This window comes from Diachasmimorpha longicaudata, chromosome 17, assembly GCF_034640455.1.
Source record: "Diachasmimorpha longicaudata isolate KC_UGA_2023 chromosome 17, iyDiaLong2, whole genome shotgun sequence".
In the NCBI taxonomy this organism is placed as follows: Eukaryota; Metazoa; Arthropoda; class Insecta; order Hymenoptera; family Braconidae; genus Diachasmimorpha; species Diachasmimorpha longicaudata.
The window spans coordinates 5,401,707-5,429,345 of NC_087241.1; the positions used below are offsets into that span (position 1 = coordinate 5,401,707).

At 41.2% G+C, this 27,639-nt stretch overlaps 3 protein-coding genes across 3 annotated transcripts in view; 2 read left to right on the forward strand and 1 right to left on the reverse strand.

The window, feature by feature from the left end:
• LOC135170379 (head-specific guanylate cyclase) lies at positions 1-26,968 on the reverse strand. Its single transcript, XM_064136149.1, has 11 exons — positions 25,930-26,968; positions 15,141-15,214; positions 14,233-14,315; positions 6,008-6,353; positions 4,518-4,899; positions 4,135-4,314; positions 3,788-3,926; positions 3,062-3,228; positions 1,669-1,812; positions 678-832; positions 1-609 (listed from the first exon to the last, which is right to left on the reverse strand). Exons 1-11 carry the CDS (start codon positions 26,167-26,169, stop codon positions 420-422), a joined length of 2,100 nt encoding a protein of 699 aa, XP_063992219.1. The 5' UTR covers positions 26,170-26,968; the 3' UTR covers positions 1-419.
• The window catches only part of LOC135170560 (guanylate cyclase soluble subunit beta-1), a 69,313-nt gene that overhangs the window by 12,209 nt on the left and 29,465 nt on the right, over positions 1-27,639 (forward strand). The window lies entirely within an intron of this gene.
• On the forward strand, positions 11,029-13,641 carry LOC135170380 (uncharacterized). Its single transcript, XM_064136150.1, has 2 exons — positions 11,029-12,779; positions 13,087-13,641. The coding sequence occupies exons 1-2, from the start codon at positions 12,713-12,715 to the stop codon at positions 13,347-13,349; spliced, it is 330 nt and encodes a 109-aa protein (XP_063992220.1). The 5' UTR covers positions 11,029-12,712; the 3' UTR covers positions 13,350-13,641.

Consider the following 27,639-nt stretch of genomic DNA (forward strand, 5'->3'; position numbering starts at 1 on the left):
GTGAAGATTTTTACTTTTCACGTTCATTAGTGTACAATGAATGGATCAAACTTATCTCGTCCAAATAATATCCGCATGACTTTTCAACCAAACAATTGATAAACATTTCCTGAATATTTGCTAGTGTGATAGGCGACATTTTCCAATAATCATCATGAAACATCTTTGCAGTATTAATAATATCAATAGATGTGATTTTATAGGTAAACATCATTGTCATTGAGATTCTTTTACTTAATCTCATTGCCCCTAGGGTATTATATACATTATATTCAGTTTATTATTCATCTGAACCCTCGATATACTCGTATACTCGTCATCGATGATTTGTCTCTTAATGGAATTGAAAGTTTTTTTGGTTCAATGTCGATTATCAACGACGATGTAAATTATAATTATTTTCATTTAAAAATGTTTATCTACACGGTAAGCTCCAGCTCTTTAACGCCCGCCTGGATGTGAATGTCCAAGGGTGCACTCTCGTCGACCTCTGGATGTTTGTAATCGTTGAGAAAGTGGCAGATGCCAGGAGTACTTGCTGGCAATTCTTTCGGTAAATTATCTTTGGTCCGCTCTTCTAAAATAAATCCTGGCCTTTGTGTTAGGAATCTGAAAACAGATTGAAAAGAGAGATGGGAATAGTTCTTGTGAAAATTATTTAAACAAATTATACTTACTCATGGGTTGTGGGACTGATGTTCACCCGCAGTGGTTCACTGGTGGACTCGAATTTATTAGCAATGGTGACATTGTGCCCGAACAAACAGTACCTCGGCATTTTTTTCCCCACAACTCCAGCTAGTACCATGCCCGTATGGATGCCAATTCGCATCTACAAAAAACATCAATCGTATCAAAAAAGCTTTCGATAAAAAAAAATCCGGTGAACGATACCCGATGAATAATTGATGGGTATTAAACTCAACGTGAAGTACTGATACTAGTATCAGAGGTCTCCCAGCCCCAGTGACCCGCCCCAAAAATCCCCAGATGGCAGTGTACATGGACACCTAATTATGTGAGTTCGATTTCAATCGCCGGTCGCCCCTGGTAACGTGGCCAAACCGCGGAAACTCACGCCCATGTCACACAAGTTGTGGGAAACTTGGCTCATGGTTAGTTTAATCCCATAGCTCGGCTAATCAGTCAATTGAATTAGTGATGGGTTCACTTCAGTTATTGATGATCTTAAATTCGATAAAACCCATGGGAAACAATAGATAACGAACTGCAAACAGTCGAAGTGAAATACTGTGGAAAGCGAAAAAAATCAGGATTATGTTCCTGAGGGAAATGGTCCACCTCTTGAGGACTTCAGCGAAGAATGTACAGCTCTGCAGCGATTTCATTGACTTTAGTTTGCTCGAAGTTAATTCAGCCGGATGATAATTCAATTGGGAAGTTTTAATCCCCCGTATCAGAAGGATAATGAACATGGGACATCTGCAATGGAGCGATATGCAATAAACCAAATAATAGCTGAAGGTTTTGATATCCCTGAATGGATAAACTCGACAAAGAGACCGATCTCATTTCTCGATAACCCAGGTCTTGATGCAGACGTCGGGTGACAATATATTCGCATGTACCTTCTCAACTCCAACTCGCGCGCGGAGAACTTTGAAATGTAATTACCATGACCATGTATTTATGCGCTGCAAAGCTCACCTTTATGGGTTTACCCTCGTGCGTCAAATGCTGTGAACATGTTTGAATCATTTTCAAACCCATCCAAGCAATCTGCTGGGCGTGAGTGTTTGTATTTCTGTGGAGCCCGCATGCAACGCAGTAAGCATCACCAATTGTTTCGACCTGAAAATTAAGGTGAATTAGAAATTATAAGGAACCATAAAGAAAGGACGGAATTTTGCAATGAATGAGCGACATTCAATCAATGTAATCCGATCATCCAGAAGTAAAAGTCTCGAGGCCTCGATATGAAGTACGCAAGCAAGAATAGTTTAAATTAAAAATTATATTTTTAAATTGAAGCCGAGCCCTGCGCATCAAACTTCGACATAATCTTAACAATCTCTCACGCCGATCAAGACGAAGCGGGTTTCATATGCCGCCCTCTGGCAGAAAAAAAATAAAAATAGCATGTGATTTCATTTGCTCCCACGATGCCAATCGTCAACCGCTCCATGACACGTACCTCTCACCACCCCCGCCGTCCCTCGCTCATCAACTAGTTCTTAAGAATTTTCCACCGCGTAATAACGCCAGTCACGCCAGACTGTAATATCGCCCAGCACCGTTATTAACACCACTAATGGAATATACCGATTTTATGATGAACAAGCAAAAAATAGCCATTACAATAAACAGAGCAAAAAGTTAAAAATGGGGCGCGAGGGGATGAGTCGTCACTGCTATTATCCTTTTCTGGATTTTCCCAGAGAATCAATCCTTGATTCTTTGAATTTTCTCTTCATTTTCCGTAGACTAATAATGCCAGCACGCGACTCGCAATAATTTTACGTCTTGTCCCCCTCTACTCCATTTTTCTCTCTTAAAAATATGAAATTAAAATCCTGTGGCCACTCTCAGCGGTACCAAAGAGACAGTAATATGAATTAATTATTCACTGTATTCCACTCTATCGTTTGTGGTAATATTTCCCGGTATAATTTAATTAATAAATTAATTGCGGAGCTCTCACAATATGACTGCATGAACACGTGCTGACGAGATCATCCAGATTATTTTCTGAGAAATGAACAGGTATGGGAAACACCTGGAATTTTTCCAGCAGTTGAAAAAATTATGTTTTCATCACCAAAGCGAGACTGATGGAATGATATTCGAGTCAAACTCATTCCTAAAATTTTTGTCGTACGTGAACCTCATTCATAAGAGTTAATCTTCACTATATTGATCGCCCAGTTGCTACCCGACGATAATTCAATGAATCAGTTGTGGTTCTGTGGCAATATCCCCCAATTGTCCCCTACCAAACATTCAGTGATCAACAATTACGATTGATTACGCAAATGCTATTATCCCCCGATCATTCCATTAAATGATTCAAGCAGTGCAGTATGTATCTAGTGAGCGTTACCTTGTAGACATCGAGTTGTCCGCAGAATTGGTCAAATCGTTCATAAAGATTCTGAAGCATATTGATGACCATCATTGGTGTTGCAGTCGAGCATATAGCTGTGAATCCAACGATATCACTGAACAGCATTGTCACATCAGGATAGGTTTTGGCCTCGATAGTTTCACCTGTGTTGAATAACATCTTAATCACGTGACTGGATTAATCAACTGTTTGAGGTGAAAGTGATTGTGGCAATGAGTAAAGGATGAAGACGTACAACTGTTATAACTTCAACACTCAATCGTTAAACTACTGGTGGTAGTTTACGAGTGGATGACCGTAAGAGATAACGACTCCCTTGGGGTTATAAAATGGCAGTGCCAACAGCATCGTAGTCGTAATTATTAGAGCACCGCCCGGATTTATCGAAAGGATAATCCTTTCGAGAATCTCGATGTGAAGTGGTAAATGCCTTATTGGAGATATCGCGTGATACGACCAGAGGAAGTTTATAGATTTTATAGATTAAAATTTGATAGTCGGTGACATTTGAATGCGCACAGGACCGGAGACGAGTACCTTTTCCTTATCCATCATAAAAGAAGCACCGTAAAAATCGGAGAGAAAGGATGAAAGGCAAATATTATTAAACCTTGGATAGAGCCACTAAGACCCGAGCTACAGAGGAAGTTTACACAATGAAATCTAGGGGATGAAGAGCTTTCCAATTTAATGATTCCATACCTAGCCAAAGTCGTTTGGCAATATCCGGTGGAAATATTAGATGTAGCAGACTGACATTCTTCTCCCTCTCAGCATCAACAGCAAGATTTGCTTCCTCGATGGAGCTTTTCAATTTGTCCATACGTCTTCGTAAGCCATCCTAGTTTTTTGTGAGAGAAAAATATAAGTTTTTCATATCAGATGATATGTACCAGCCAAACAGACAATGATTTTCAATCCAAGGCAGACAAAGCTACTGCAGATAGAGAGAATGTTCAGAAAAATCGGCTTTTCATCACCAGAAAGAGGGAGAGAGAGAGAGAGAGCCCTGGTTTTTACATCAATTCTCCATATCTCTTTATTGTTACCTGCGCTCGTGCTTGTTCACCAACGAGTATCACATCCCTCGTTGCGTCGTGGAGTGGAATATCCGAAATAAAGAGGCCCCGTCCGGTCAGCCCCTCCAGGCCATTCAGGAACGGTGAACTGACAAATAGAATTGAATCCGATTCGGGACAGTGGACCATTTGACCCTTCAGCTCCAGGCCCTTGAAAAGAGAGGACAAGATTAAAGAAAGTTGAGTATCGAGCATCCAAAGAACTTGAAGAGAATCGACAGGCTCTAGCAGACCATGTCACTGATCACTTCGGGGGCCGTGGATTTCACCAGGCTACTCTTGGGGGTTGTAATAAGTTTTCAATTGGTGTGGGTAGAGGTAGTTTGAATCATGGATGAGAAAAAATCACTCACCTCAGCTGGAAATTTATCAGCACCCGGTGGCTTCTGCAGTGTCAGCACAAATGGGGTATTCGAGCGTTTGAGAATCTCGTGAAATAATAAGGTAACACCCCGTGGCCTGGTGAATACGAAATACGTCGATATTTGACGTCCATGCCTATTGAGATTGTGACCGAAGATACGCATAAATCCAACACCGAGCTGTACAATTTCGAGATTTCTATCTACAACAAAGTGCCACGGGAATGCTTTGCAGATGCTAGCAACTCCCATTCGCAAGTCAGCTGCCTCTGTTGATAAGGGATGGGATGCTGATGTCACAACGTCAAAGTCATCGTCGGATGCCGTCTCTTGGAGCACCAGCTGCTCATAACGCTCCGGCGTGATGCGGTATCTGTCAGAGGGATGGGAAATTATTTAAATCCTGTTTTTAGGAGACACATCTGAAGTTTGGTTCAATATTTGCGGATGAAATATTGGAAATTCCCGGTGTCACCGAAGAGGCGGGGGGAAATAATGGGGAATCCGAGTTTGGGGAGGGTGATTGAACATTTGGGTGACCTGTACGTCTTTATTAGAAATCCTCTCTTTATATTAAATTTATCTTGGGACGCCGGAGTATTCTCGGCCTGCGCCATCGATTTTACGACATCAACAGGGGTCTAAAATTAGAGGGAATTCATCTTATGTGAGAAGGGTTTATTTGGTATATGTGGGCCAAAAGGTAAGCCGGGCGAAACAATTTCAATTGAATAAATTCAGCATTTCCACTAGTGAAAATCCGAAGGAAAAATATTCAAAAAATTTACGTCAGTCTCAGCCTCACATGTCCCCCCACCTTTTACTTTCTTTTCAAAAGTGAAAAAACTATCAATATTTATTCATTGAATTCATCCGGTGACCCAATTGCCGTCTTTCACATAAAAACAGGGGTTGGAACGGAAAAAACATCCCTTTTTCAACACCAAACACGTTTCCACGAATTGCATATCCCAGGGCCTGGAATCGCATGCACACCAATAAGAGGTAACATCCATCATACGGAAAACATATGGTGAAGCAGGTGCAACTCAGTGCGCACTTTACGATGAAATCATTTCCACTCTGTTGGAAATTTGAATTCCACTGGGATATGTATACTATGCCTACGATTTCAGTACAAACGGTATATCGTCCCACCCTCGAACTACTCAATGGCAGTGGTAATGCCATCCACATTCATGTGGATGGAACTCGGATGGAATTTAACAGTGAGCAAATTCAAATCGATGAGTTGCATTTGAGGCCCGAGCTATTAATTATTTTTCAAGGGCTATCGTGTGTAGCAGAGCTCCAGGAGTTAGTTATTCGTGTCGGTGATTAAAAACCAAATACGAAAAATTGATGGGAATAAAGTATGACCTCTCGTTAATTATCGCTTCAATTGACTCTAATTTTTTATTTTTTAATTGAGTCCGATGGGGTGTTATCGTGAGGGAATGGTGGGGGATTGATTGATTTACCTGAAAAATTTTGTATTGTAAGGATCTGGTAGAATATAAACATCGGCATTGTCGCTGTAAAACATCCTAGCAATAGCCTTGAGACTGCCGACGAGTAGATAGGCAATGGACGGGTGGTCGGTGGTAAAGTGCAGCTCGAGTCCCTCGGGTGTTGCAATGCAAACAAATTCCGCTTCAGTGTCCAGTCCCGATTGGTGTTGAACGACATCGTTGACGCCGTCGAGGGTTGTTAGAAATGCAGTCAGATCATTTCCCAGGCAGCGAAATGCCCGCTCAAGGAGCCCCACACAGGCGGTTGATATCACTTCTTGGCCCAATTGATCTAGCAATGCGGACACATCTACGTCTGGAATTAGAGTAGGCGGGAACATAAAATTCATGGGACCATAATTCTGTGCTAGGGATGTTCCCGAATTTGGGGCATCAGGCACACGAATAATTGGAAAAACTTGATTTAAATTTTAAGCGACTTTCACTTTGAATATGTGAACTTGCACTGCCATATTCAAAGCCCCAAATAGTTTCCCAAACATCCCCATAAAACAACCTCAAAAGTTGCGTAAACTCCACATACCAACACCATTTCTTCACCCCCCAGAGAAGAAAATTAAATAAAACTGGAAGTTTTATCATCGAGTGAAGCCCCAAAATCTCTCATAACTTCCACACTATTCCGATTCCATCAAATATATTAAACTCCTCCACCCAAATTTTTTTCTGAATTTTCCGCTCAAATTTAACGACCGGTCACCAACAATTTCAAAAGTTTCCACTCTTTATTCATCGATTTTTATGAATAATCTGGCAATAACTGACACAACCCGTCATTATGTTTTATAGCATCTGCGAATAAGCACTTTGCCATACATAACGATTCCAATCGTGTGACTACAATCGTGAATAGAATCCCAGATTTACGGATAAAATTCAGGCTCACTTTAACCCTCTTTTATTGTCTATTCCAAGCGAAGACAATCGGCTTTCTATACATTCACGAGTAATTTGGCCCAATATATATGGATAGTTGGTGTTTGTAGTTGTCTATAACATTTGAATTCTCCTATTTTCTACCTCCCACGTGAAAACATTCAAGTGACAATTTTAAATGACAAGTGACATCCCTGAAATCGAGTTACTTCGATAGCCTCCGAGCACAGCCCAGGGGTGGTGCGGGGAGACATCGACCGATGGGGTGGGATCGATAACTGGTGCTTCTCGTTAAATTTCGTGGCATTCGAAGGCCCGTATTTGAGAGTTATGGGGGGCCATTAAATGTCAACCGAAGAAGCCACCCCCTCCCCTCAGAAACTTTTTAAAATATTCGCCCATTACCGTCTGCCTCCGGAATCATCTAATAGCTCTGAGGCGGAGGAAAAATTCACGAATTTATGCATAAGATGAATTTATGATGAACTAGTCAAGGATATTCCACGATTAATTTTTTTTCACTCAATTGCACTATTATTATCAATTTAATAAGTCAACTGAATATGAGGGTGGTCAGCCCCCAATTTATCTGTCTTCATTTCGAGCGAAACTCTTCGTCGTGGACGCAGTAAAAATTCTCGGACTATTGTTCAAATTAAGATGAAATAATTCACATGTTGATACCGTGCCCTTAAACTCTCGGGGATCTAAAGTGGTCCAAACTCCTAAACAAGACGAACGACTGAAACAAACTCCATCAGCACGTTTTATCTGCGCTTCCGGAATCACCCATGAAATTTTTACCACCAAATTTTGCCAACTCGTAAAAACTTTACGCCACAGATGTTTATGTCGAGAGAAAAATGGAATGACCAAACACCCTCATTTCCAAGAATTTCAAAACTTACGGGGAGAAAAAATACCATAATTTTGGTGGTAAAATCGCAGCTGCTGTAAAAATAAATAAATTGCATCGACGGTGTGATGTTGATTTACAAAAGAGTACATTGAACTTGTGGAGACGTGGACTGAGATCCTTTGGGGACAAAAGAATTACAATGTCCGTTCGATTTTCCCCCTGGAAAAGAGCAGAAGACGAGAAAACTCGGATAAAATTTTTCAATTTGAAAAAAAATCCGAAGATTCATTTCTTTCACTCTTCCAGGTGGCCATTTCGAAAGGGAGAGATTTCAGTCTCATTTCTCTCTGTATCTCCCGTGCGGGCAACAATTATTCTCCCTCAAGAGGATAAGAGTTCACCTCCAACGGCTCTCTGTAGAGACTATCCATAGCCGACAATTTTGTCTAGTGTCCAAACGACAGTTGAATGTGAAAACTTTTCACAGCCACTCGAAACAACCGTCGGGGTCACTGTCGATTGAAGAAAAGTATCACGGAGGCCAGAGATACGATGTACTTTCCTGAAGTTTAACGGATGAAAAAGTGAATGACTAAAGTTTTTGAGCCAATGAAAAATCCATTTACTGCTGTGAAATCCTCGGCGAGCCCTTTCCCTTCCATTTGTGCCCGAGTTATGCAGATTCATCTCTGGTTTGCGGCCACTCACTGAGCTTCTCCTGTCTTATCCCACGGGCTTTGTCGCACGGAGAGAAATATTCTATAGAAAGTCCTACGAAATCCACGAATTTTCATATTCGGAGGTGCAATAATTTCCTGAACTCGCAGGTAAAGGTTTCTACGCTCAGGTAAAAATAAGGGCAATGAAAAATCGGCAAAAATGGCCAGTGGAAATTGACCATTCTTTTTTTTTGACTGAGCATTTCTCTCCGTAAATATTTCTCTTCATGCACTCCACCGCAAATGGATATAAAACGTGGTTCTCGGCTATTTCTCGTGTGTAACATCGTCGTAAGTCAATGCGAGCTAAAATGGCCCGGAAATGTGGTTTCCCTGGCTCCTCTCACCTCTGAGCGCATCTCAGACTTCTCTCGGCCTCTCGGGATTATACATATATTGCCCTGTATATTAAGACGGAAAAGAAAGAGGTGGCGGGATTGTACAGTCGGTACTGAAGGGAAATGAAGAAGCTCCAGAAGCTCGAGGATATCCGCTCATCTTGAGGGGCGCCATGTCTTCGCGCGTAGGGCCACGTACACACACGTGCACCAGCCAATTTCACTCCGTTCCGTTCACACGAACTGTGTACACCATTTATTTTTATCGACACGCCGGTGCATTGCAGGGTTGAAGGCACCTCCCACACATGCACTCACACACACACACACATACGCAACAGCAGGGATCCATTCGTTCCAACTACATCCAATGTACAGGGCACCCATTTTTCCAACAACTCGAGCGAAATACCACGAGCGCTGGGTGAGTTTACGTTCCAGTAAAACGTGTACCTGAATGCAATATTGAAAGATATGGGACGGAGAGTAAGGTGAATCGGGTTTTCCGATCGAATGGTGTTCTTAACCAAATTCAATTGGAATATATCTGATCCATATTTCATTTCCGTGTATTTTTGAGATCCCAGAGGGTGATGGTGGATTTGAGAATATTTCCCGTTCAAAATCCTTCATTTAATCCCCTCATTTTAAAATATTCTCGAATATTACTGACCAAGTTTTCAAGTATTTCAACAAAACTCGAGAAATCTTCGAACAAGATCGCACCGAGGTATTTGATTAACGCGCAAGCTCCCTCCACTAACGTCGAACAACACTTTTCCACACAAACATTTTGAAAAATTATGGCTCCTCACGCCAACAAGTTAAGAATCCTCTCTCTCCCCTCTGTCATGATGAATTGCCGGAGCTAATGGTATTTCCATTCCCCTCCCTTAACTGCATTATCCGTAGCTCATGAACCGGGATATTGGACGCAAGTGGAAAAAGAATCGCATTGCACAGACTGGGAGTTGGGACGCAATAATTATTCTCGGCCCTCTTGTGTACGGAGGATCATTAATGAGTCCTTTTTTTGTCGTTAAGTTCAGCCTGGAAATGCCATTGTCAAAGGGGAGCATATAGACGGGCGGGAATTATTGTAGAGGACTGATGACTTGATAATAAAGGGGAGAGGGAGAGATGGCTGACGCATGAATTATAAATGATATTGATTCCTCATGATGATTAATGAGATTGCGTAGTTGGAAGCGTCTGTATAGTTGATAAATACCGCGAAGGGTGACACATTAGGGATCGTCATGAGGCCGATAAAAATATTTGGAAACGAATGTCTTCTCATGATATTTTATTAATTATTAGAAGTATTAATTTTTAGCCTCATCTCTTTGAAGATAATTTACAGTAGATATCTGGTAATGATTCAGACAGCATATGGTAAAGCTGGGGAGTTTCAAAGTTGTTTGGCATTGAAATATAATTGGAGGCGGGATGTACTGATTCGCGTTAATTCTATCTGGAAGTTGTGCATACGATCTTCTCGCTTCTGGCTCAACTGCGATCTAGAAGTTTAGGAGCAGCAAGTTTCGGATAACGTTAGAAAGATGTTTAACATATATTCTCGGAGTAAATAATGTATTACATTTGACGGGTTGAGCACAGGGCAAACAACTTTGTTTGGAGGATAATGAGTGGAGTTTAGCGAGTGTTTGAATTCATTGAATATTTTCCCAAGTTTGATGCCTCTCCCTTGATGTCAGATAGAGCTATATAAACGTGACAACTGCAGATTGCTCGACTTTGAGGGGAATTTATCGGAAATTCTGAAATAGGGTAGAAGAACGATGTTCTCAAATATCAGTATGTTTTAATCTACTGCAGATCAGTCGTCAGGCTTCAGGCGATGTGAAACTACTTCTTTGCAGCTTCAAAACGTGAAGAACTTCTCTCATTCATCACTGAGGGCTTCCAGATATTGAAGTTTTAAAGATTCAGTGAGGAGTTCCTTTCTATTGATTTTATTAATTTTATTTTCAAGTCAAAATACCATAATTTTGATGGAAACTACTCTGTTTCCCAAGAGATTTTCCAAAAACTCATCTAAAAGTAGAATGAACTCATCTCGTGCTACCCCTTCAGTACTGAATTGTTAAAAATGTCACAAACCACTTATTCTTTCCTTTCCTCCGCCAGAAGTTACCCGACGGGGAGAGCCAAGATTTCCCCCCGATTTTAATATTCACTTTGCACTCCATGAAATGATATTCCAGATGTCCTTACTCCTCCTGTAATTCCGTTTCTTTTTAATTCTTTTCTTTCGTTCTGTAAAATATTGAAATTCAAGTTAATACCGGGGTCCATTTCATCCTCAGAGACAAGTTTTATATCTCCACAGGGAATGACGGCCAAATACCGGGGGGTGAAGATGTTGAATTACGATTAAGTGGATTTAATACAGTTGAAAAAAAACTATCAAAGTAACCAAGTTCTCCATACCAAAGGGAATATAATTCCCAGAGGGTTGAGAAATTCTATTCGATGCATTTGGAGGTGCATGCATGTGAGGAACTAGAGGCGAAAGGAAGAATGCAGGCAGAGCCTGAATATCTCATGAATTTAATCAACTGCGGCAAAACGATGGTCCCATTGACATGGCAGTGCAAGGAATAGGGTACGGAAAAAGCACCCCGATGGCTCAGTACATTTTGACGCCAATAAAAATGTTCTGTAGTGTCATGTCATTTTTATTTAAAGTCACGGATTATTTTCGAAGCGTTCCCAAATTTTTATCACAATCGTCTGTGAAAAATCACAATACCGTCACGTAATCGATGAGGGAATAGGGAGGCCCGCGATTTTTACGGAACATTTCTCACCGCGTGGAGAATCCAGTGGGAAAAAAATCACTCCTGAGAATGAAGATGAATGTCAGCCGGAAAACGGATGATTTACGATTTCACCCCACAAATCAGAGCCATTGATTTATTTCGACTCGCTCGGATTTGCTTCAGAAAAAATTATGAATAATCGAGGAGGATAGATCTGAAATAGCAAGTCGTCGAGATTAATGTGAGGATTAAATGCTGACACGCCGATTTTTTCGAGTTTTCTTGGAACTGTTTTGGTAACAAATTTTTTGAATTATTATTGTTGCGTCAGAAAATATCTGATAATATTAGCCATTACTGATCTGTCACAAATTTAACTATTGGAGTCGTCATTATCATTAGTGAATTCCCCCGGCGATATAAAATTCAAATATTGATCATAATGAGCGCAAATTACCATGTACTCTTATCGTTCATCATCTAGAAACCCTGAACGTAATTAATATCCCGTTAAATCCAAGGTTTTCCACGTGATAAGCCATAAGACTACGTGACTCCCTGTAATGGCCATAATTGACGTAATGTGAGGAATGTCATAGAGTTCACCGAAATAATTTCTTTGCTATAATTTTGAACAAATAGCATATGACTTCTAGATAAACGTTGTCGTGGCGATAGCAGCGGCAAAGGAATTTTTATTAAGTGATATATGGTCGTCATAAGGTGTAGGTTTTAACTGGGTCAATTCTCGGAAACAATAATGACAGAGAAAAATATGTAACACACGAATTAAATTCCTAAGTATAAGTTTCTTTCAAAATTTCAAAATTCAGCTGTTCAACAATAAAGCCCTACTTTATCCTCATTCAAATGTCTATTCCACTATCAATATTTGTATCGGTCGGCTATTTTAGGATTCTATTATGCCTTATCTTTACCCGCCGGTCAATCACGTAGCAAAACCGTCCGGAATTTCGGCGTATAAATGCGAGGTAGTTATACTCAGTCGTCATTCACATTCGTGAGAGATCAGAGAGTGTTCTGAGTGAAGTCGGCAAGAAATAACCATCTACATCATGAAAGTCGCAGCAGCTATATTTATACTTGCAACGTGTCAAGCAATTTTGGCAGCCCCTCCTCAGGGTAAAATTTAATTTTTAATTCTTACGTTATATTTCCTCGCCTGAGATATTATTCTCGAGTCTTGTCCACACGGCGGGGAATATTCAATAAGACATTCCTAGTTTTTCTATAATCGTGGGTAAGAGGTAATTGCAAAAAGTTTCTGGAGCTGTCAATTACATTTTTACTGTCACGAGGAGAATTTTTTTTCTCTGACTAATCTCGTACAAATCTTCAAATTTATGGAGCTTTAGAACTTTGAAAAGTCTTTGTAGAAGGTAGCCAAGGGTTTAAGTCGTTCCAGTTAAGCCATCATATTGTCTTGTAGACCCAGTCTGCCTGCTTCCGGTAAAGGAAGCCTGCCCCGAACTGACCCATCTTATCTGGTACTTCAATCACCAAAAAGGAGTATGCCTTAAAAAGATGGCCTGCATTCTACCCAACACCAATAGCTTTAAAACCAGAGCAGAGTGTGAGCGAAGGTGTCCTCCGAGAAGATCAGAATTGTGTAACAGACTGCGCGCTATGATATTTAAACCTGAGGAAGCGGCATCTATAGCTAGGATGCTTCGTGACAATAATTGCCTGTGACAGATGATCGAGTGGAGGAATTACTATAATTAATCACTGGATCTTAACTGGGGAGACTGGCCGAAAATCGCTCGTCAGGAATCGGTGATGCGCGAAGGAATAAGAGATTATTAGCTCATAGAAATTAGCAATGACTTCTATTTCATTGCACAATTGAATCGAGAGTTACAACAATCGTTGAAAAGTTCGAGAATAAAAAACATTCATTTTTCATTCGAGTACATTTTTTTTTTTTCGTGATGGAGAGAGGCACGTGGTAATTCACCAAAGAACAATGACGTGACTGACATAATGTCAGACGGTGCAGAATTATACTCTGTGTATTTCATGCTAGAGAGACATTGAATACACGATGAAAAATAATATTTGCGCATGACCAAAAACATCTTCATAACTTATTGAGGTATGTCAGTCCTTCATACGCCTCCTCCTCCTCCTGTTGCCTTTCCCTTTGTTCGTCTTTTCTTTCTGTTTCAAGCGTAAAACCTTTGAGGAGCATTACAATCTCTTTTTTTCCACTCTTGAGAACCTTTTTATTGAGAGGCATACTCTGCATCCTCTTGAGCTGAGAAAAACGAACAACTGTGCTTGATACTGAATATATGAAGCCGGAAAAATAACACGTAATTTTCGAAGACAAGTGGGGAAAGGTCTCCGTCCGTAGGGCTTCCAAGAAACAATGGTGGACAAGATCGTGATCTTAGAAAATTCACAAATAAATATTATCATGTTATTAATATTTATTGGGAACCCGGAATAGTTTTTCCATGTTGTTTATAGTTTATACTATATTAATTCTCATATCGAGAACGAAAAAAAAATTATCCAGTCGAATAATGGCTGAAAATTCGGGTTATGATAATAATCAATGCTTATTACTCACCGCAGTAATCGTTCAGTGTCTCCCAGATGTCCTCCAGCAAATTGTAATTCTCCTCGCAGTCGACATTGTACAGTAGCTTTTCTCTGGAGACAAGGGAAAATGTTGATTTTAAAACAAGCCAGGGGTAATAGATCACACGTGAAGTTTGTACGGGAATCACGAAGTGTGCACCTAAATTGCAATTTGCTGGAAGGAGAAGGAGTGGGAGATCTGATCTCTGGTGGGACATGACCTCCAGTCACCGTGACACTCTCTTTCCCGATATTGATATATCCCGGGAGAAGAGAAATGGGGTGGAAGGAAGGATAGAACTACAAATCCCATCATCGAATAGTGTTGATATCGTAGATAGGAGACACGAGACAGATGGAGATGGCAAAAATTTTATTGAGTTAGGAGTCGTTGGACTGCACATGAGATCTTGGATATTAAATCAAGAGGAATGATTGAAGAAAATAGAAAAAAAAATATTGCCAAAGGCTCATTTACTTGCCGGCAGCGCAAGTGTTGGATAATTCGTCGGATATATCTAAATCACAATTAAAAATAATCCTCATACGGAGAATGCTTTTTCCCCCTCCATATACAAGAGTGCGATGAAATTGCTCTTCTAATGGGCTCATTCCTCCAATTCAACGCACGCACCCCACAATTGTTTCTGTCGCCCCAGAATACTATGTAATTTCCCACTACATCAACACTCATAACTCGTGCCAAGAGTTGCGAGACAATAAACTCAATCTATATTGTAGCATTTAGTATTTCAGTAAATCCAGTGAGATCGTGCATTTAATTAAAGGGATAATTTCAGCGTTGACTAGAGTCATCACTTTATGTAAGAGACTCGTGGTAAGGCAGATCCCTAGGTGCTTTACCATGAAAAAACATAAATATTAAAATGTACTCACAGTGATGCCACTTCTGGCAGTGCTAAGTCACTCTCGCTGAGAAGACTGCTCAGGGCGACGGCCATTACTTCATTCTGTAACGAGAACAATGGATGAAGTCTATAGATTATCCACAGAGACGAGGGAGATAGTGGAAGAGTAACTGTACCGTACTCCATTCTCTTTCGCCAGAATTTTCTTTTTCTCTCTTATTGGAATTCTAGATGACTTACGAGTCTTTATCCTATCATCTTCTTGGAACGAATCCCACCTTTCCAAATTGGTAAAGACCGAGCTTTATCCCTGTTCAGGGCACGATAGGGCATGCTTTCCGGTCGCTTAAGCGTAAATGTCACCGTACTTTCCACTGAATTCCCTGGAATAATAATCCAACAAGTGACAAATGTCCTTGCATCTGGAGCTCCCCGCGTTAAATGACCCTTTCAAAAATATTCCCATTCTTTATCTGCCGGTGTTAATGTAGAAATCCCCCAGGCAAGTAGAGACGAGGCTCATTAAATCCCCAGCATCCATCTAGATTCATCTCGTCAGCCAAAAAAAAATTTCATTAATGAACTGGAGCGCGTTTTCTTTTCATCCGCGAAGACAAAAAACTCAGCAAAATTATCATTTTTAATGGTACACTGTGCAAGCGAAACTTAATGAACTTTTGTATTGGCCCAGTGTTTCGTTGTACGCCTTAATATCCCGGGAGAAATGTGAAAATTAGTTTGTCCAGTGTAAATGTGGACATTATGCGGAAAACAAGGGGGTACAACTGGTTTCAACCCACTCGAATTGCTCCTGTTTACCCAGTGGAATGAGACGTAGGACTAATTGCCACTGAAACAAACAGACTACGTCTCGAATGAGTTTTTCACTGCTAAAGAATTAATGGGAGGCGAAATAATGATGGAGGGAGTGCAATTTAAAATAGGAGTGAATGGGTGAAGGTACAGGTCGAGGGCTGATATCGGTTATACGTGAGGATTTGTGGATATTAAAAGGGGCGAGAGGAATGACGGAGGAGAGATAAATGAAGAACGAAAATACACCGGGAACGTTCGTATTTTGTTTGGCTGGGGCATAACAGCGTTATAAATCACTGGAGATTGTTCGTACTAGCGAGATGAGCTGGCCAACCACAACGGCTCGGTAATCATGCGCGTAATTTAATTGTCGCCCTGCTGGCACACTGCAGCTATAAAAGAGAAGCTCTTATATTATAGGGGGATTTTTGTTTTATCCCCGCTGGCCGCTGCGCCACTCTCCGACAGTTATTTTGACAGTTAAAAATGACAATCACCCGGTTATAAGCGGCTCGACCGGGGTAATACTGCTGGGATAACTGTCGATGGATTTGGTGCTTATTGCTGCTCATGTTTTTACGGGTGAATTCATTTTTTTGGCTTTTCCACTGCAAATTGCGGCCGTTATTCAATTTCTCATCGTTTTATTTGAAGCTGATTTTTTTTATAATTCAGGGAGTCGAGGGGGCGGCGTAAGGAATTATAACAATCGAGAGATTAATGATTACATGTAGAGTGGTAATTTTTTTCAATGTCTTTATCGCTTTGTTTTCTCAAGATAAAAATGGTAAAAAATCAGAATTTAACCGAGTGACTTTGCAAGAATAATTTGTCTACCGCCAAACGCAATAAATCTCAACCCGAAAGAATGCTATGCCATTGTATACCGGGGCATGGCGCCAGGGGATCCTTGAAGCTCTTAATACAAGTAACAAGGATCCTTGGCCCATATTTTCCCCAAAACAAAATTTCTGTATTTCATAAAGCTCATCATTTTTTCTGCGGAGTAGAACATGACGCGTCCTGTCATACATATTTATGTACAACAGATACATATAGTATAATATATATTGTATATACACATTATATATTATACTGTATTTCATTCAGTGATTGTTGAATGGAAAAATGAATCATATGTCGTTGCATAAACGTCCGGCGTTAAAAAACGGGGGACTGGATTGTTTAAAAGGGAATTCCCTGTTCCGTCGTTATCCTCGCCAACAGGCAATGGACAAACTCCGCATTAAGGACATTTCCGGTGACCAGTGGTGCAGACTGGGCCACCGAAACGCCGGTGAGAGCCGAAATGAATTAATCATGGATACGTTCATCCCCTCGTGTTTGCAGTAATGCTCTTCCGCCATCATCCAGTGCAATCAATATGATGCCTAATAAATTCACTGGGTCTAACATTCACTCGTATGTACCACGGAGGTGAAATGGCTATTAGTCTCGTACAACGATGCTTGACAACTGGGTCAGAAATTAGTGGAGCTCCTAGGGTATCACTGAGTCAGCATCGCCGAGAATGAGAGAGACAGAAACATGTTGGCTCCACGCGTCCACCCACATGGTACACTCGCACTACTCGCTTGATTCGGAGTAACAATTGCTCATTCATTCAGTAATCCGCAGACTCCAGTACATTATCACGAAACAGGGGGAGGGGAAAGATAGTGTTGTTGAGAACAACGTCAGTGAGTAAACGTTATTCTTATGGAAAACATTTTCTCCGAGAATTTTTCCAGGAATTTCTGGGAAAATCTTTCAGAAATTATTATAAATTTTACCTGGATTTTTTTTCCTCCAATCGTACGAGAGATTTTATGTGAAATCATGGCATCCCCTCATTCATTTCGATAGAAATATTGTACTAATGACGTTTTCACCTCAGCAATACGAGCTTAGGATCACTCCCCTTACTCTAGAAGGGAGGATTGAGGAAAAACTATTTTTTTTCCCCTCCTACGAAGGAACGAATGACGTCAGCATCGAACCATGAGTCAGATCTTTCGGTTCGTCTCGTAATTTCTGCCCCAGGTAATAATCAAAACGCTCATAGTGGACTCTCCGCCATTGGGGGTGTATAGAGTCGGAGAGGGGAGGTTTCCCTCTCAGTCCAGTGATCATACAACCTCCAAAGGATTTCAAATGACCGCTGCAAACAGGGCCGGTTGAAATGCCGTCCCATGTAGAGACTGATTTACCCTGCATTTCCCTAAGTAACGAAGTTTCGATCGGCATCATCCAATCACCCGATGGAGAGAGACTCTACGACTCTCAACCTCTGGTGCACTTTAACTGACCTCTTACACGCCCCAACGTTTATCGTTCCCAGCAGTTGTGCACGTTAAACCATTCACTCGGCCATCCCCCTCACGTTTTGGAAATTCAACAGCCGCCCAATCGGCCAATCCCTACAACACTCCATTTATGAATTTGCAATTGAATTGCATATAATTCAGCGAGTTGAGTTCTCGATTCACTGATGTTCTTAATTAAATTTTCAGAGAGTACAGGATGGCGGATGGAGAGAGCTTTTCGTAAATTTACCCTTCTCTTTGGTGAACGTGTTCTTTTGGGTTTTGTATATTACCGAGGCAACGGGCATACGCCATTTGTGGATTCAGACACTCTATTGCTGAGTGAGTGGAATACTAACTTTTGAATCGAATGTCTGAAACCAAACCACTTTGGGGAAACTACGTCGTGGACAATTTTGAGTGGCGCACGACTTGGCAACGAGTTTCTCCGAAAATCGGACCTCTCTATGTATCTCCCGGGCGTTTATTGAGTGCGAAGGGAGAAGTACAGGGTGAGAATACGGAGAAAGGATTCAGCATTCCGAGATTTTATTTCCAACTGTACACTTTCTCCTCGGGTTCCAGAGAAACATGTACTTCGGGCTTTTCAGTGGGCGTTCTTGCCTTTTTTGGCTCTTGCTTTATTCTGTTCTCGGATCTTCCCTGCGAAGGGATTAGAGGGGAGACAGTGAGGGAGATGAGGAAGGTGGGCACAGGGGGGGGGGGAGGGACAATGAAGTAAGTCCTATAATTTTTTAGATGTTGCAACGAGCAAAGTTAGAGGGGAAATATTATATTCTGGACAGAAGTACTTTTTTTTCTCAGCGCAGTGAACTATCTATTGATCGTACGTCTGTCTTTTTTTTATTTTGCGGCATGAAATGAAATGTCACGTCTCATGAAGTGCTGTTGGATTGTGCACGCGAGCTCGACATGGATTTGATTTATCTGACGCGTAAGGAAATGCGAGAGAACGAATGCATAAACTCGGTGATTTTTCGCAGTTTGTCCTTTCTCTCTCTCCGGTGAAGATACAACTGGTGCCCGGGGGCTGGGGTTGGTGGGGGCACGTGTGACATTTTTATTTTGATCTATCGTAACGACCGAGATGTACTTTTTGCTTTTCCTCTCGGCTCGAAACCCTGGCAAGCCAACTCCGGCTGGAGTTCGGCCGGGGAGGTTGAGTGATGCTTCAAAAGTTGGTATTTCGCTTTGATGGGCAACGGAGTATGGGTTAACTCGGTCATGAGGATATTATGTACTGATGGGTGCAGTCGGGAGGATAATCACATGTGTTATCGTATTCATTGGACAGAAAAAGGTTTTTCCTTTTACATGAGATGGCATTTTCCTCTTCTCCTTATCATTTTTCTATAAATTTCCTCGTGAGCAACAAACAAAGATTATCACAAAGGATTTTTACCCCATGCTCACTCATATCTTATACTGATTTTTGTAATATTTTTCTTTCCGTCTGTTCCCCTAAAATTCCAACAAATTTCCATTTACAGCAGACATTTTTTAGCATTTGAAAAATGTCTACAACAGGTGTGTAAAATTCAGACATTTGTTTGTACTCAGCATTGATCACGTTTACAGTTCGTCCATACTTCATCTCTCACCCCTCATCCCCCTCCACATTTTCCACATTGGCCTGCATTTTTTGTTCGCCTCAACCCAGACCTTCCCATTCATTCATTTATCCAAATTTTATCGCAGCTTTCCACGAGATTAATGACAATCGTCATTCACCAGAAATCGATAAAAAACATTTGAATATCCCGAAAACCCGTGCAACAATGGAGCTCAGTGTGTGCACTGACGCTGAAGATCATCAATCAAGCCATCATTGTACAAAAACATCCCGTGTATTGACAATTGGCACAATGGGACTGAATCCACACAAGCGATTCTTCTCAAAGCTATCAAATATCCCCTCCGGATTGCAAGTACCGCGTGAATATATTTCCCAGAAAATTTTTCAATCCACAACGAAATGAACTTTGACCTGGAACGAGAACCGAAGCCGTTATCGATCCTTTGAAGCTTTTTCAGACGTTTTCCCCTCGATTTCTTTTGATATTTTTTTTTTTATTCTCAACCCCCTGCCACCTCTTGTGGATCAGTCTCCATTACCTTTGTGAAAAAATATCTCCACTTGAAAAGTGCAGGCACTCGACTGAATTTTTTTTCTTTCTCTCGTCGACCTGGGGAAATGTAATTAATTCCACCTCTGAAGAAACAGTGAAGGGCACGAAGGAGAAGAAAAAAATAGGTGTGAGAATTTTCGGAAGAGGGAAAAAAATTATTTCGAGTGAAGGACTTTTTGTTTGAAACATTTTTTTTTCTCGAATCAGTGACTGGGCTCTTTGATCCGCTTTTCACTCGAAACTGGGGAGTTACCTGTTGACTGAGGAACGAGGCACGGAAAAAACAATTTCCGATACTTTGTTATCCGGCAAGTTAATTATCCTTAGTTCTTGGGGAGGGAGAGCTGAGGGCTGTTGAAGTCTCCAGTCTTTCTCTTTCCCTGTCTCTCTCTCTCTCTGGGGCATTTGTGAAGAAGTAAAGTAGTATGCAGCCCCAGTCATTAAGAGATTTCATTCTTTTTGCTGACATTTTCTTCTTGAGCTTTCGAAGGAAGTTAAATATGACGTGGGTAAATAAAATAGTGAATAAATCTATATATTTATGATATTTTTCAAAAGGGGAATATTTCCTTAAGAAATTCATCTTCATATGTTCAAATGCCGGATTATTTCGAGAAGCGACAGGTTGAATCATTGCCTCTGATGTTTTAATTATGAGTCGAGAAGCAGCTTCATTATGAAACATTCCTCGAGGTGAAGCTGAGAAGTTATCACTGGATTTTTCCATCCCTTGAATTGAATTTTCATCTTTTTTTTTCGGAGAGAATTTAATTCAGCTACGGAAGACGGCTGGTGAATGTAACTCGAGCTAACGATGCATTCTCGTTCTAGTGAATGCAGACGGTGAAAGGAATGGTGAAATCGGATGATGAGTTATCAAGTTCAGGTTGAACTTGTCTGGAGGGTGATTCATATTCTTGGTAGAGATCAAGAACTTCAGCCACTGGGGCGGTTTTATAGGGCTGGAGAAAAAGCCTCTGGGAAATTTTTACTATTCTTTCTGTCAATTTAATTAGCGGTTTCGCGAGCAGAATTTTATCGCAGGGGAAAAATTGAACAGATGGAAATAGGAGACTGAAAATTTATTTGAAATAAATAACGGAAATTCTCGTGTTTTCACCGGAGGGGAATTTGCAATTCAACTGAATTTTCTGTTAAAGCTCTATTGTTTTTTTATCCTAAATAAAATTCTATGTCACTTTCCTATAAATTACTCCGAAACTGTCCACGGCATTTCAATTGTTTTTTGCCAGAGTGAAAGGATCCTAACACTCGCCAGAGGCGAGCGTAAACCTGTAACCGTTCGAAACCCAGAACAACAACTCTCATGAGTGCACCCGATCACGTTTTTCGTCAGGATACGTGGGCAGTGGGATTTCGCCCACGCTTCACACACATATAATGTCACCTTCCTTTCGACCTAGTGAATATAATTTTTCCGCCCCGCAACGACCCTACAATTAATTCATATCCAGTAATTGCCCCCTGAATTATCAATCGCTCAGAAATTTCTCCTCAGCTGTTCTCAACTCAGTTATTCTCTTTCTCAAAGAATTTTTTTTCTTTATAAAGAAGTACATTTATTCTTTGAGAATTAAAATAAGAAGGAAAGAATATTGTCACAGTTTAAGAAGTATTTAGAATTGCAAAATACTGGCTAAGGAAGTCGGCGTGCACAGAAGCCCCGTTGGGTATCGATTTCACTTCCCTCGGGTCTTGCCACACAAACACCACTACTACTTCTGGTTATTTTATTCGTATTCCAAATCGCCGTTCAGAACTATTTCCAGCGATTTGGATTTTTGTCGTCTACTATCATATAATAGATGAAATCATTATATTTATTCATTTACACATATCCCCAGCAGCCCCAGGTGTCATCTTTCCACGACTTATTCTCTCAAAGTAAAAAAAAAATCGACAATCGATTGAAGACCGAAATCTGAAATTCTAAGGACTGAAAATAGAGTGAAAAGGATGTGTTTGCATGTATGCTGGATTGAAAGTTGTTCAACAGGTATTTGATTTGAGGATTTGACCTATTGAAATCGACTTGAAGTTATTCCCCACTCCACCCCATTTTCCATCGCTTCTGGCCCAATTGCTCACGGGATTGCGCCTCACCCTCTCGTCACCGCTTCGGTGGTTGAAATAAAAAGGAGGGTGAGGCCTTGCCCGCGATTTTCACCCCCAAGGCGAGGCCTAGAGGGCTTCATTCTCGAGTGCCAGTGGCTCTATTTGTGGGGGTGCGACCCTCTACACGGGGTACTATAGCCAGCTCTATCTATTTCACGAATCTCCACTGTCGGAGACCTCTCTCTCTCTCTCTTGTCATTGATTTACCCAAATGACATTGTACGACAATCGTGCGTTTATACGGGACCTGTATTCACAGGTGTGCAGGTATACGTGGGCGGTTGTAATGGAATACCCATTGCACAAAGCTTCCACTGATAACTAACGTATCAGCGCAGTGGAGCACTCAATGCTGCTTCAAGTTTTAATTGCCCTGTCGAGATTGAGAGCCGGATGCTCGTGGAGATTTGAATTTTGCAATTTTAGTGATAGAAACGAGGCGAGAATTTCCTTGTTGAAAATTTCTGACCGATATTTCCGCTGTTCGCATAAAAATCATGTAATTCACACTCATTGAAAATGACTTAAACCAGTTATTTAACTCCATTTGAATCGTTGCATGTTTATTCACATGAATGAAGGATATTTTTCTCTTCCCATATATATCCGGTAATTACAGGAAAATATTTCTCCGGATAAACGTAACCAATTCCCCCCCTTTAACAAAAAAAACTCATCAGTTTTTCCTCTCTGTGCTTAGCTTAAGTGGTTGTGCTTACGAATGAACACAGAACACAAGGTTTGTTTGAAAGCTCAGAATCCCTCTTTGCGGTACACTGTGTTTGTGTTTATAGAGCTTTACGTATATTTGTATATTTCCGTTTTAAAGCACTCTGTATCCTTCGGCACGACCGATATCCAACTGTCGTTGAATATCCAACCTTCGTGACATAAGTCAGTTCCATCAATCCAAACATTTTTCCACATTTTCAGCTGCAATATTTTCGCTCATATATCACAGTTCTATTCAGCTGAAAAAAATCGCGCTGTTACAGCCCACATTTTTCCCTTTCGTGAAAGCTGAAAAATTAATTGAAAAAAATCCAATCAATATCGGGGTACAAGTGGACCTCGTCATTCTATTATTTAAGGGTGAAATTTCCATTCAGCTTTTACGAAGCTTTTTTTTCCCAATTTGAAACAGCTCTGGGGCAGGGGGACAAAGGATTAAATTTATTTTAGTTGTCTGAGTTGCCATAATTTTTGAAGTCACGAATATCCAGTTTTACGGGATGTCCTTCGGGACCTACATCCATATAATTTGCACAAGATATTCTGGAGTAGCAAAACAAGCCCGAACAGGGAAGCGGAATTGCCAGAGATAGATTAGAGCTGAGAGTGAACCATTCTCGATCAATAGAATAGAGATTCACGTCGGAGTGTAGCAACAGATTATCACTAGCTGGCAATAAATTTCCTGCATAGCCATAATTTTTGCCCCTTAGCTAGCAAAAACAGTCCACTGACGTGTGGATTGGGGGAAAGAGATTCAGTTATTTCTTTAATCATGAGACATCTTATTTCATCTCTCGGATAGAATAAAAAAATTAATATCGTTTGGAGAAAGCAATCAATTCAACGAATGTGCTAAGTCATGATTATTCATCGATTCTCACCCGGAGTATTATTATACAATCAAATAAAACCAATTTTATCTCTCAGTTTATGTGATGAGGGAGCAAAAATAACTGGTCAGAGTAATGAGCACAAAAAAATTAAATTAAACGCTATAAAACATTATAGAAATAAAATCATCCCATCCCCTTCGCTACGATAACAATTTCATAATCCCCCTCGAAAAAAAATCCCTACAAATCTCGAACCCCTTCACATCACCCCTTATTTACTCTCCCCATCGCAGACTGACCCACTAGACTCGTCCCAATCAACCTCTAAAAATTTAATGTCACTCTCGCCAGTATTTTCATTCCTTCGAGCGCTCAAATAATGCAACACACATTCACAGAATGGTGGTAAACAAATAAAAAAAAATCGATACAACATAGCGTGCAATATATCGCATCGCCCCATCGCATATCGTGACTTCAATTCTGGGCATAAGCTTGAGGACTTATCTATATCGAGTAAACACTCTTCCCCAATTTTAGCTTGGCAAAGCTGGAGAAGATAGGACAGTGAAAATTGCTTATCTCAGTGTATTAAGGAATGACTTAAATCCACCCCCCGTTTTCTTCCCGCTATCTCTCCTTTCTCCGGTGAGATCGGATGTACGCTGGGATATAGGTCTCCGCAGTATCGTTTTACTGAGGGAAGCATGTCTCTTATCAGCTGTGACCCTGTATCGCTTGGAGAGATATGTAATACAGGCCGTCAAATCCATTCAAGTTGTTGTTGTCGATGTGTTTACGGTTGATTACTAGAATTGCGAGGGTTAAATACCAAAACAGTTCGCGGTCCATCAGTAGTGAAGGGTTTGAGGGCACAGCAACGTCTGCTCTGAGAGCTTTCAAGGCTAAAGCTTGCGGTCACTGATGGAAAACGCTCTTTTTATTTCTATTTTATTCTGCGCAAAAAATAAGTTGAAATTTGAATGGAACGATAGTCGGTCTGATTATCTTGACATACAATTCATCTGGATTGCTTTGTCAATGTGTTTATAGTTGAACATGAGATTCGCACCGTTTAAATAGTAAAATAGTTTGTAGTGTGAGGCGGTACGTGGGGAAGTGGTTCGTTAATACGGAAACAACCGCGTTGCTCTTATTGCCGTCTTTATGACCCGCAGGAGCAATTCCAAGACAGATGTCTTAATTGCCGGTAGCGAGGTGATTCTGTTGCCAAAGTTTGAGAATGAATTCTTAATTATCATTCATAACCCCTCAAATGTAATTTATTTCATCTCAATTTTTAGCAATTTAATCAGGCAGAGCAGGCACTCAACGCATTTTTTTTTAATTCGCTTTTTGACGATGGAATTAAATTCCCGTGAGTTTTAAACTCACTGAGGATTCATCTTTTTTAGAAGTAATTAATAAAATGGGGGAAGTTTTCCGTGATTATTTTTTCTTTCAATTATTTTAATTACTTTTTGTCGCGGGGAGTGGAAAGATCGGTACTGCGGGATTATTTGAGGTGGAATTATGGGGGTAATTTTAGATTGATTGATGGTATGTGTGAGGGAGCAGAAGGGAGGATTTAGCACGTAGTTTGGGGAGTCATCGCTAATTTGTGAATAATTTGATAGTGAGGGAAAACGAGATGTCTGGAAGCACAGTGCGAGCTAGGCTTCAGTTGATTGATCATCTTCACCGGGTGGTGACAGAGATTTAGTAAAAATTACTTGTGAATTTTTGTCATTGTCCATAGTCTAGTGGCGATAATTTGACTATAGACATTGCATAGTTACAAATATAAATATAATCATCATTAAATAAATGCACATCAATACCGAAGGATTGGTGAGTACTAGAACCGCAGCCCTCAGATGTTTCAAGTTTAAAGTCTGCGTGCCCTCCTGCTCATCAATCTCCTCCCCCAGCAACGACGACGTGATCTGCACCGATGATTGTCTTGACGGTTTAAATCTCTCGTTTTTCCTCCTCCCAACATCTTCAGCCCTCGCCGGCTCGTTATCGCTGGCCTCATCCCCTCGAGCTCTCCCATACCCACGTGAGAATGGACAGGCCATTATGTACGAAAAAAATTAATTAATAAACACAGTCCACGATCACCGCTGGGAGTTCGCGGGGGAGAATTACCCAAACTCTTTAGCTCCTGATGAGGGGGATGGAGGGGAGTGTTGTCTCTACCGTCCAACGGAGAACAATATTTTCAATCAGCCGGGCATAACCACCCGCCGGCCACTCACCCCCAAAAACAAGTTGTCCAAAGTCCTCGTAAAGCTTATCAAAATATTTTCACCAATCACACAACTACATACTGTTAACCATCGCCGTATGACTAATCATCAGCTTAATCAGTTGATCCACTGCATCCCTCATGTTGTCAGCCAATGTGAGATCCAATATTGATTCATAGCCCTGAATTATCAGTTTGCGATTAACTCACATGCCCACCCCCCGGTGGGGTAAATTGGTGAATTCTCGTCGATCAAATGCTCAGTCACCGACGTTTCACACCACAGTGGCCCCAAGACTGGCACGAGGTTCGTTATACCCCACCACTTCACGCACGCATCACGCGTACTCTAATGTTTGTCTCTCCGCATTCAGATCTCCACTAGTTGGGGCGACTCATCTCCCTTCCCGCTGTTTCTCATCTTCTCTCTGATTTGTCTTTTCAAATTTCAGTGCGACTTGTTCGAGTTATGAGATACTTTGGCAACAAGTGCGATGACAATTTTTCACGGACGATGAAAATGATGATAAAAAAAAATCTCGCGAGCACGTTAACTTTATTTACTTCGAATTAGGGATAATTCGTGGTGCGACGGGTGGTGTGTTGGAGCGCGTAGCGCCATACTGGTTGAGAATTGACCGAGGCAGCCAGCAGCGCCAAGTCTGGGATTGCCGGGGTAGGGTGAGGGTGGGAGTGAGCCAGAGGGTGCATCCTCCATGGGTTAAAGTGGGAGAGAAATATTTTCAACGTTTGCGACTGCGTCGGGGCGTCCAAAACGGGGTACGACACTGAGCCCAATGCTGCAGGGGGGGATGAACAAGGGAATTGGTGGGGAGAGTTCAGGTGGTACTATTACAGACGCAAAGAGACACCTCTACTACTGTGAAATAGCCCCGCGTGACTTCTATGAGCACACGCGAGAACGTGCTCCTCACCCTTGCACTTCAGCAATTTAACCCCCCTTTTTCATCCCGGGCTTGTGTTTTGTTCTTATTCTTTCGAGCTTCCAGGTGTCCTGAAGTGTCGGAAAAGCCTGTCCCAATTTTCATCTTTTTGTTTGGCTGTTTTTCCTTTTCTGACGCGGTTTTTTCACGAGGCTATGCTCACAGGTCCACACTGGATCAAGGGAGGTGTCTCGTGGTTGTGGAGGACTTGACGGGACCTCGATCCCATCTGCATGTTCATCTGCATATTTGAACGCTCCGAGGGTACGAGGAGGAAACTTTTGATATTCTCTTCGTGTTATTTTTCTACTGCGGGGCAAAGTTTTGTGGAACGATGGGACAGAAGAATTATCGGA

Bases quoted from the DNA above. Each gene is read 5' to 3' on its own strand.
- LOC135170379 (XM_064136149.1), bottom strand. From the start codon at position 26,169: ATGGCCTGTCCATTCTCACGTGGGTATGGGAGAGCTCGAGGGGATGAG. The intron at 4,900-6,007 runs GTAAATCAATCA...TCCCTCTGACAG, and splicing joins TACAATACAAAATTTTTCAG to ATACCGCATCACGCCGGAGC. The intron at 833-1,668 runs GTGAGCTTTGCA...TGTTTTTTGTAG, and splicing joins ACGAGGGTAAACCCATAAAG to ATGCGAATTGGCATCCATAC.
- LOC135170380 (XM_064136150.1), top strand. From the start codon at position 12,713: ATGAAAGTCGCAGCAGCTATATTTATACTTGCAACGTGTCAAGCAATT. The intron at 12,780-13,086 runs GTAAAATTTAAT...ATTGTCTTGTAG, and splicing joins TTTGGCAGCCCCTCCTCAGG to ACCCAGTCTGCCTGCTTCCG.